Source organism: Anabas testudineus, chromosome 15 (assembly GCF_900324465.2).
Source record: "Anabas testudineus chromosome 15, fAnaTes1.2, whole genome shotgun sequence".
NCBI lineage: Eukaryota > Metazoa > Chordata > Actinopteri > Anabantiformes > Anabantidae > Anabas > Anabas testudineus.
This window is the reverse complement of record NC_046624.1, coordinates 9,456,987-9,468,820: the sequence shown is the minus strand read 5'-3', so window position 1 is coordinate 9,468,820 and position 11,834 is coordinate 9,456,987. Positions and strand designations below refer to the sequence as shown.

The following is an 11,834-nucleotide window of genomic DNA, read 5'->3' as shown; positions in this document are numbered from 1 at the left end:
TTGTTGCACCATATTTGAATGTCACTTCTTATTCTGTGTAGACATAAGGGATTATTATTTTATACATTTTGTTACGATATATGATGAAAATGTCTTGCCACAGGACAAACTGGGAAACAGACTTTACCAAGCAATGCAGTAGCATACAATATATAATATAAACGTCTTAAATATGAAAAATGTATTGGAATTGCCCTAAAAATACAAATACAAGTCTTATATTCATAACCTCACTGCAAGGGAAGAGAGCTCTAAGTCCCCTAGAGGACTATTTCTCTAGACAGGTGAATAAAGCACTGAGAGGCATACCTGCTCACCTGACCTTTGTTTCCTGGCTTTCCTTATGTAAATATAGTTTAGAAACTCGCGAGCCTAGCTATGATTTGCATGGCAGTAATATTTTATCGCTGTGGCCACCCCATTATAACTCTCGCTTGTTCTACAGACCAAAATCTTCCGCATACAAACCACCAAACAAGATATTATCAGCTATCTGTAATAAACAGGTTAAACAACTCAGCTTCCTGTGTTTAAATGCAGGCCTCAGCACAGAGATTTAGATCCATTTACAATTAAACCTATAATTTACATTCACACTTTTGTTGTCACATGCTATTTTGCCCATTACATTTTAAACACTGTAGCTTTATTTGAGCAAACTGCATTTTCTTTGTACCTGCAACGTGTATTTAATGTGTATTTGTAATTTTGCATGATGAAATAAAATATTCTATAATCGTCTTTGCAGTAATTTGCTCAGTCTCTTTGGGATTTATATGTGGAAAACGATTTGTTTTTGTGTCAAGCACAAAAATAACGTGTCACTAAAAGCAAAAAGTGAAACTGCCTCCATCCCCTGTTTATTTTAAGTTTACTCAACAATCAGTTTCATCCTGATGTTTATCAAAATGACAAAGTTGCGTTTAGCTGATCTGAGGCGTCTGACAACGACACGGCAACTTGTCGCTTGCTCAGACTTGCCAACAGGAGACAAGAACAGCCTGAGGAACAAATGATGACGACTCCACGAAGCAGGGATTGGGTGTCACAAAAGATGACTCACAGGGAGGCCGCTTCAGGAGAAGAAACTCCCTATCACTTAGTACATACGTTACTTAATCTACACACACCCAGATTCAAGACACAACTAAACAATGGTGCAGCTATCTTGTTCTTCAAATGTCTTTTCAGGTAAGAGTCTGAGGAAAGGACTCTGGATATTACATATCATGCTGCACTACAGATCAACATTGGGCTAAAACAGAGGGGCGTAATTAGATCACAGAAGATATCATAACCTACATTGCAGACAATCGTTCATTTAAGCTAAGGTGTTAAAGACAGAGCTAATTATAAAAGAAGAAAATAAAAACTCAATATCTCCTATAACTCAGTTTACTTAGTAGCAAAACTTAAAACATGAGAACCTGATATTAAATCAGTTTTAATAACAAATAGGAAAACTGTATTCATCTCCAAAGGGAAATTCAGGAATCAATCACAGCCTGTTTCACTGTGATGGAGGCTTAAAGGAAGAATTTCACATTTTGGGAAGTATCAACTTTTCTACAGAAAGGTAGGTGTTAGGTGACAGAGACACATTCAATGGAACAAGCTGTCCGTCGCCTGTTCTGTTAGATTATCTTGGCATATAGACTGTAAACAGTGGGACGTTTATTGTTTTAACAATATATTGTTTATAGTAAATGAGATGTAATACAAATTGTGAGCTTTAATAGGTGGTACTGGTAGGCAGATTTGGTGACATTAGTACAGTGCTAACTCTGAGCTAATGATTTCCCATTATTTACAGTCTCTCACTATGCAAACATGCCATTAATCTAAACTCTAGACAAAAAAATTAAAAATGTCAAACTACCCCCCTGAGTTTTCCTAATGATTAAACTGCCTGATCTTTCTTTACCTGGAGCTGCAAAATGGCAAAGTGTCTGTTTAAATGCAGTCATACATGTAAAGGAATGTCCAGGCATTCAGCAGTGAGGTCAGTGCGGCCTGCAGCCATTGGGAGGGTCAGTGTCATTTAGACAGATGTTATTTAGAGCCTGTGGATAGTTAGCGGTCATGGACTGACCTGTGAAACGCTTTAGGGCTGATTGTAGAGATTCACTGAAGCTGCATAACATCCAAAGTCTAAAGTTGCTCTTCCGCCAGAATATTAAAACATTCTTCCTCTTACAGCGATTAGGGGTTAGACACTGATTAACACATTTAAAGATTTACACATTTGCTTTAGAGAGAACACACAGATATTATAAGTGAAAAATGTAATGGCCACATTTCATAACACACTTTTCTGTGAATCATTTATCCTCTGTTTGCTTTTCATTTTGTTTTAAATATAGAAATCAAGAATTTCCACAATGTTACCGTGGGCAAGGCCAATATTCTCCCCCCCTGCTGATGTCATGCTTTTAGCCATTTTTCTTAAGAATGCAGATATTACATAGGGAACCAGATTCTCTTGAGACTCGGTAAGAGCTGGTCAGAAAGGACGAATTATATTGAAAGTGGCAGAATTGATAAATGTGCATGACCTTCCTGAAAGTAAGCTTTCAAATAATAAGGGAAATGAAATGAGAGAGAACTTTAAATTAAATATTATTGTATCTTGCCTACAGTGTGTTTGCAGGGAAATCAGGTGTGTGTGTGTGCACCCCACAGACGTACACACAGCTGTGTTCCCAGCACAGTTTGAATAGCTCCACCCTGATATTTCAGCCACATTTGAAGTAAGATTCAAGTAAACTATAATCCCTGCTTTATTTCTGTTTATATAGGTTTGTTTGAGAAGGCTCTGCTCGCAACACAAAATATTCATTTTAAAATGCGACGATGGTTGAACAAATGGAGATAAAAAAGGAAGACAAATCATGCATTTTTATCTCCATTTGTACATTTCACAGCACTGGACACACATAACACTTGAAGAGGTCCAGTGCCACTGATCCTGAAGCGTTCATCAAAGCCTCTTTGTGTCATTATCTTGACTTTCGTCAGTGTGAACCTTGTCCCTGAAGAGAGAGGGTGAGGGGGGAGTGGCTAAATATCTCAAACAGGTTTATGACTGCCTGTGAACAAGTTTCGAGCCAGACCATTTGCATGTCTAAACTAGAATCCACTCCCTCCATCTGCAGACTGCTTATCATGTTGAGACACCTCCTTGCCTTTGTCTCTTCTAGCTGGCTTACAGTAGCCACTCCAAATACTGAACATAAGCTGAACATACAGAAATCGAGGAGGGATATTCAGGGAGCTGTCCAGAGGAGTTTCACAAACCTCACAATCTAAATGTAAGTTACTGTTGTTGAGCGTCAGATAATGACTATCTCACTGTGCTTTAGATGCAGGCTCTGTATGGATGTTAAATGCAGGTGGCGATGTAAACAAAAGTTACCTTCAAAGAAAGAGGAAAAGATGGTTGTACTCAGGATTCTTCATTGACAGGGAAAACTACACTTTCTACATGAATAACATTCCAGTGAAAGTAAAACCCTGATAAACACTTTTCTTTGCAGATATATAACACCGTGTCCACATAGTAGCTACAGTTTTTACAACGCCACCTGTTTCTGTGTGACTGTAGTACATGTTTGCTTTCATCCAGTAAGCTAAAAGCATTGAACCGGCTGTACCCCTTAAACCTGTTTATATTTATTTCAAAATATACACTTTTTAAATTAGGGTTGAAAATAATGACTACTAACTTGCCAAGTTCTCTTTTCCATTACACAAATGATTTGGTGTATGGGATATTGTCTTACTGTGTTAGACCAACAATTCATAAATTTAATATATTTACTGTAGTGTGCTCTATGCTAGGTAAATAAATACATATATACAAATAGTGAACAAATAGTATATACATTTTTTTCAGTTCCCTTATTTATTGATAAACTATTCTTGACACTCAAGATCTATTAAGACAAATTTATTTATTTTCGGAATCATGGTTTAAAAAGGTTTCATAAACCAAAGTAATGAGTAATTTGAACTAATTTTAGATGCTACACAGATGCAGCAACATAATTTCCCCAATCAGTATGCACTGCTAGTCATCCTTTCACTGTTGACTATGACCAGGTTCAGTATCCAATGATAAGTCAGGTTTTATGATGCAGCTTATAAATTTGCATGTTAGTTGCTGCATACCGATTATTGGAATATGCATTTTGCACGTTCTTTCTTTGTTTTCCATTCAATCCAACCGGTTAAGGCAGAAACCTCAGAACAAGCAATTAAGGAAGGATCTCCTTGTCGGACTCATTTTATATACATTGACAGTACATAACTGCAACTGCCCTCTGGTCAACAGGTCAGTAATATATTTGGGAGCCAAACCAATAAGTGCCTTGTGGGTCAATACAGAGATTTAAGAAGTGGTGCAATGTGTTCATATTCACACATTTGAGTAAGGAATCTGGCTGCAGCATTGAGACAAAAAGAGCATCACAGTAACCTAGTCTACTGAAAATGAATACATGGAGCTTTCATGGGATATGACACCTCTAACCTTGGATATAGTGATAGAAATATGTCCTTATTATGGAATTTATATGTTTTTTATAGGTTGAGCTCTGTCTTTGCTTTTCAGGACCATACAACTAGTATTTCTGTCTTATTGTTAAGTCATATAGATACATACAATTTACTAACTCATTTATGTACTCATCACTGAACAGAGACATACTGTACAGCTGTGTGCAATGAAAATTTTAATTATACTACGAACTTTGACTTCTAATAATTCTGCCAAGCTGAAGCATCTATGTATTAAACAGAATTAAGTGTTAAGAATGACTTGCACTCAAATGAAGCCACTGGGAAAACACAAGGGCCTGATCAACCAAATGATAACCAACAAATAGCTGTGACAACAACTGATGCTGATGTTGTTTATTGTTGGCACATTATATTGTACTTTGCATCTTTAAGAGTAACAAGAGCCACAGCCGTTTTCTCTAATCTTTTTACAATGTGTTTTCTATTATCTATGTCAGGACTTACTGAAACAGCCTGAAGCAATGGATTCTCCAGAGTTTTCCATGCTGTCATCCTTGAGGGGAGACTCGAAATCAGAGGACTTCATCCAACCGCACTATAAGGAGTCATATCGTCTGGCTATTGATCACCTAGTGAGTGGCGGCAGAGACAGTTACCAGGAGTTCCTCAAGGGAGAACGAATAGGGAGCTTCCTCTCAGAGGATGAACTTACCTTCATCACTACAAACGTAGAGCCGCTCCGACCCCAAAGCAACACTGAGGAAGTTAATGGTTCACCTGACAATCAATCATCCTCAGGGACGTACTGGCCCATTCATTCGGATGTGGAATTGCCAGATCTAGACTTGGGGTGGCCGGAGGTCATGCATGAACAACTACAGACAAATATAGATCTGCTCTTTCATCCTCCAAGACACAACAACCCCACCATCAAAGAGGTGATTCGGAAACATGTTCAAGATGCAAGACAGGTAATCACCTGCAACAATGTGCTATGACATCTGTGATAGTCAGATAAGTGAAGCCTATTCTGAAGACATAATTCTTTCGTTCTTTCCTGCTGTGATATATTTTATGCTGTGATAAATTATGCTGTACGCACCATTTCCCCTTAAGGCAGTTCCACAGACCTTTGCGGCACTTCCAGAGTCAAGGAGTGTCTGCTACAGAAGTGTTGATGAGGTCAAAATCTGGTTTTGCAAGTTGCCATCGTGGGAGGACGCTGTGGGAACCATTTACCGTACAAACTACTAATAAGACATTATAGAGTCACATCCTACAGTTAATTTCTCAATTATCTCCCAAACTGTGTCATAATGATTCATAAACTAGTTTTGTTGCTCAAAATTGTGGCCATGGGACAATCTGTATTCTTCTGCTATGATACGTCCTTGGTACAGTCACATATATACAAATATAAAAACTAATATAAAAAGATACTCTCTGATTCTGAATCAGTGTAATATAAATAATCCAAATTAAATGAGGCCATGGTATAGAACAGCTGGAATGCCTTGTCTACCAACACAGCAACTTTAGAGAGTTAACTAATATTTATTTAATTGCATGGGATTGTGTTTGCTCACACTTCATCACAAATATCTTTCTTTGCTGCATCACTGAACCTTAAGAGAAATAAATGAGAGAAAAAGATGTTAACTTGGTCTTTGAGTGAGAAACAGAAATGAACGTAAGTTCGATACATGTTGTGTCATTTAATGAAACAAAGTTTCTGCTCTGCTTTTCTAATAAACTCTCAGTAAAGTGCTATTGACTAATACTGTCTCCCATTTATGTTTTTTGTTAGTGGTATCACTCAGATACTTTCATCTGAGAGACTGATGTTTACTAGTCATTGTCACAGTGAATAAGTCCTGCACCCACTCTGGTCTTTCAGGTCAGGACACTGAACTGATCACGTCTTATTTACTTTGTCCTCTTAGGTCATTGCCATTGTTATGGACATCTTCACTGATGTGGACATATTCAAAGAAATTGTTGATGCCTCCATCCGAGGAGTAGCAGTATATGTGCTTTTAAACGATTTGAATTTGAAAAGCTTCCTCACCATGGCTGAAAATCAAGATGTAAAAATTCAACAACTCAGGGTGAGTACTGAATTTCAAATATTCAGCTCATTTTCTTTCTACCAGTTTGATTTATTGTGTTTAAAATATATACTTTTGACTCAATTTTTGAAAATACTCTGAGACAAATGGTCCTACGGTTCCTGTCCCAGTCCTTTTTATGTTCCTTGTCATACTCCAGCAACTAGACGCCCTTAAGCATTCCCTCCATTCTTAGTCTCCTGTTCCTAGTTTACATATACTGTCCAGTTCGACCTGCTCCCTGGCAGAATGTTTGTTGTGTCATCCTGTGCTCTGGTGTGTTAATCCTGCCTGTTTTTGACTTGCTGCCTGCTCCTTACACTTGCCTGTCCTGTTTGATCTTATCACCTGTTGTTCTTGTGCTGACTTGCTTGCTTACTTGACAGCTTCTGTCATTTTTATTTTTTAACATTCTTCATTGCACTTGCTGACCTATGAGGTGACATTTGGGTTCTCTCTGCCTGTGCAGTCATAACAACACACTCTGGTCATTATGGATCCAGCTGGTGAGTAGGGGCTGGATAGTGTAGTGGAAAGATCGCCACCTTCCACTAGACTAAATGATGTAAATGAGGAAACTCTGACTCCTGAAAATGACATTTCTATGCAACTAAACTGCAACCACAATGATGTGACTTCACCTTCAAGTGTGAAGTTGGATTTAGGCAAGAACAGCACTTTTGCTAGGGCTATATGAATATTGCATCTTTGTTTAAATATTAATGTGGACCCTGTGTGTTGGGTGACTGCTGGATTTTTCTCTATTTAGGCACCCCACAATTTTTTCCTTACCATAACCCAGTGCTGAGAGTGTCTGAATGTAGAAATGCCAGATTTAATATTTTGGCAGAAAATTGGACGCTATAGATGAAGCCAACACATGTTGACAAGGATAGTGTGGTGGTAGGATTGCTGCCCTCTATGCTGGAGACTGTGGTTCAAATCCCTAGCTCCAGTATGAGTCTTAATACAAGACCTCCATACTCTTACCCTGCCTTTGCCTTGTACCTCACTTTGGATAAGACCATCTGCCACATTATTTTTACAACACTGGGTGGTAGTAGAAAAAAGAATTACTTCATGGGCTCTGATGGAGAAGATGCTGTCTTCTGAGTCGTGGCTTATGGAGATTCCTGGTGTCACTTAATTTGTAGTCAGTAACGTAAAGCAGTCTTCACATTGTACTTCTTGACTTTATTGCAGTTTTATTCTTTAGTTTTATTCTGCCTGTTTCTGACTTTAGTCTGATCTGTTTACTTTCTTTACTTCCTGGTATTTTTCCGGCCTGTTATTAATTATTACCATCGCTTTACTGTACATGCCTTCCTGTAGGTCTGTATTTTGAGGTGTGACATTTCTGTCTGTGAAATATCAGGCTAAAGCAGGGGGACAGTTTAGTTTTGCACAAAGACTGGAAATAAGGGGGAACAGCTAGTTTCCAAAAACCTGATCCAGTTTTATGAGTGGAGTCATAATTGTTTATCTGTGAGTGGCACGTTAAAGATATCAACACGCCCATCACATGCCAAGAATAACAACAACTCAATGACTCAAAAAATAGAATGCATTTTACATCTTCAGAATAGTTTTTGCCTGCACAATAGACATCTTTTTAGATGTTTATCTGCTTGACATATTTATTATCTTCTGCTGTAAACTTTAAAAGTGATTAATCTTTTCTGACATTTTCCTTTCACTGCTCCAACCACAGAACATGAGGGTGCGCACTGTGAAAGGTCCGGATTATCTCTGTCGATCAGGAGCTAAATTTCGTGGGGCAATGGAGCAGAAGTTTTTCTTAGTTGACTGCCACACAGCAATTTATGGCTCATACAGGTAAATATGACTTCAGCACAAGAGAAGCGGTGGTTGCTATCACTGAGGTGGACATAAAGCAAAATACTACATGCTTTCCTGTCATTTTCTACAACAATGCTGTCATCATTGGGATTGATGCCCTTTTAAACTGTCGGAGGCAAAACCGTGTTTATGAATGTGAATGATTTTGCTTTGTGTCTGTAGTTCTTTGTGCTAAGAAGTAAAATTCAACCCCAAAACTGCATTTTTAAGATTGATCTATGATAGTCTGGTTTCTCCACATGAACTTAATGAATATTCATGTTGTTTCCAGCTTCAGTTGGTCATTTGAGAAGATCAATCTGAGCATGGTGCAGGTCATTAAAGGCCATCTGGTGAAGTCATATGATGAGGAGTTTCGAACACTCTATGCTCGCTCAACTGTGCCGGCTCAACTGTGCCCTCTGGATGGGTACCAACGTAATGGACCACATGGACACCAGATTTTACCAAAATGTCATTCTGGGCAAAAACTTGAGCGAAGGAACCAGTTGAGGCACACACTGGACACGGTATATCGGAAGACATGTGAGAGGAGACTAGGCACAAGAGACCTTGAAGAGAGGCTTTTTGCAGAAGATCCGATCAAACTTGAGCCCTTGGTTGAGAATGGCTTCTGCGTTCAGGACCAGGTGTTTCAACTTCAGTCGGCAGAGGCAATTAACTTCATGAAAAGACATAGCTACGCAGGGGAGGGACAAGATGGATATATGCCACAGAACATCAGGCCCAGAGGGAGTAACTGGAATATCAGCAGAGAAACAGGAAATGGGACAAGTAACTATCCACAGGACAATTATTTACAAGTGCCTCAAATATTTAGAGGTCAAAATATGCGTCAGTCTTACAATGGTATTGACAAACAAGTTTTGTCCGTACAGCAGAACATGCCAACACTGGAGAATACATCTAAGTCGTACATGCGCACATGGAGGATTGAGTCTTACCTCAAAAACCCTGACATCACAACTGGAGACTCTTGTGACTATTTAGACCAGTTTGAACCAATAGAAAAAGCTGGCTCGTTCATGCAGGGAAGAATGAGGTCTTCCTTAGCTTTCAGATCCACCATACCAGAACAAATGGAGCCTGACAGACACATAAACAACACTGGTGTTGGCTCTTCAGCAGCACCAAATGCTCCTTTGCACTACTCATCGATGCAGTGGAATCCAACCACAGCCGCTGAGACTAGAATGAACGACGAGTTCATGTTAAAGAGGAAAAGTTTGCAGATTTTGGATGACAATCGCAATAATACCAGCTATGGCCCAGGGAGAAACTCTTACCACTCTGTTTATGCCAGTCTAGGCAGAGCTAAAGGTGGTCAGAAGATCACAAATCCTGACATCATGACAGACAACTGGCAGAAAAGGCATAGCGTGGCAGATCCACGATCAAACACTGAGTACATGCATGAATCTTCAGGTCACATGTATGGAGTGTTGGGAAGGATGAATAGAGGCACATCAGGAATTAATGCACAGAATGGAGGATATGGGTCAAATCTGAATGAAGAACAGAGATCTGTCTCTCATTATGATGTCAAGAACATCGCAGGCACAAAGAACCCAAGTGCTCCTAAATGGCAGCAGCCGCCATCCAGAGCTGTGTCTGCAGCAGTGCTGGATGTGAATAGGAAGGATTTGACAGGTAAACCTAATGGCATAGGCTCTCAGCATTTTACCAAGAACAGTACCAATAAAATCAAATCATTATTGAACATACCAGAGAGAAAAGAAGATTCAATTGGAAACTTGGAAACATTAAGTCTCACTTCAGGTGGCAGTACAGACACCTTAACAGCTGAGGATGATGAGAGAATGTCAGCTGGTGGAAGAAAACATCACCAGAGAACAATTAACCCTGTCAGGTCCCCCTCAGGGCGCCAGGGGAACCAGTTAGCGGATGATTCTCTAAACTCTTCAAAACCTCGATTCAGAACTGAGGACCACCAACATCCGCTGCAGACTCCTCTCTCTGCATCTACCACACAGAAGAAACCCACTGTTCTTGACAAAAGCACCAGGACGAGCCTTGACAGAGGAAGCTGGAGCAAAGATAGAGGCGCTGAAAATCGTCTGTACAGCAGATTTGAGCCTTTCTGTTCCTTTGAAAAGAAGCAGTCTCCACGCTCTGCACAAAGCTTTGGAAACACACACTCTCCAGAGAAAAGCAAAAACCTGCCTAAGGGCGATGCAGCTATCGAGCACAACCTAACCCGCGCTGCACGGGGTAACCATGAAAATAAGCTGGAGAAATTCTTTGGGAAATTGGGAAATTTCATAAACAAGAACAAGTAGTGAAAGACGTGTTAGCACAACACATCTCCATAGGTCACTTATTACTAATGTTCATCTGATTAATGTTATGTAATGTTTGTATTTGTATAGCTGGTCTTTATTTACGTTTAAACTTTAAAAAATATTTCACTGTTTACATTGACCTCTGCTTATTTTATATTATATATATTACATTTTATATGCACTGATGCAGTACTTACTTGAAAGGAAAGTCTATAAATAGGAAAACATGCTGCAGACATCGATATGACATAAAATACCACTTTCAAGTTAACATCTGTTCCTTATGGAGTTTGTGTCAAAATGTCAAATATGTATACAATGTGGCTGGAAGTGTAGGTGTGTGCACATACAACAGGCTTCTTGTTTCGCTTCAGAGGATTATGCTGCCTGTTTGTCGGGGTTGAGGTGTTGTGAAAGCCATCAGTATGTAAGCTAAGCACCACTTACCACTCATGTCTTTTTATGTACATAACAGAGGTTTTATAAATGCTATGGGGGTTGCAATAATTTTGTAAAAGAGAAGTGTTTTCATAATAAATTTTGTATGTTTCATTGTGTTTCAAGAGAAATGAATAGATCATTTTTTAATGATATCTCATCAGAAAGGCTTTCCCGTGTACTGTAAGCCCAATGAAAAATACAATACACAAGTTCTTAGTAAGACTAGATATGTAGCAGTATTTTAAACTGTTATATTAATGCACCTTGGCATCCAGTCCTGCACTGGAGCCAAGAAGCTTTTTTACTGCACCTTCCTGAAGTGTGACGGATTAAACATAATGGAGATCGAATGTCCAAAATTCTGAAAGATAATAAACAGAAAATCATCGGCACACTGAGTCTCTCATGCGCTTCATGGCAATGTTTTGATACAACACGTGTTCAAATAAACTGATTATCTCCAAAACATAAAAGAAAGGTGAGAGGAGGTAGCCTGAGACATGCACTGAAGCAAATGAGTCACTATGTAACTACTGCCAAAAACAAACAGCCCACCCCCCAAAAAAAGAACGGTATAGAGGATTAGTTTGTTTTGTTGGTG

General features: G+C 39.1%; 1 protein-coding gene across 1 annotated transcript; it reads left to right on the top strand.

Annotated features, from left to right (window-relative positions):
- The first annotated feature begins 1,176 nt into the window (after positions 1 to 1,176).
- Positions 1,177 to 11,834, top strand: fam83b (family with sequence similarity 83 member B). Its single transcript, XM_026356747.2, has 6 exons — positions 1,177 to 1,191; positions 3,201 to 3,311; positions 5,019 to 5,492; positions 6,465 to 6,629; positions 8,341 to 8,465; positions 8,761 to 11,834. Exons 3-6 carry the CDS (start codon positions 5,043 to 5,045, stop codon positions 10,787 to 10,789), a joined length of 2,769 nt encoding a protein of 922 aa, XP_026212532.1. The 5' UTR covers positions 1,177 to 1,191; positions 3,201 to 3,311; positions 5,019 to 5,042; the 3' UTR covers positions 10,790 to 11,834.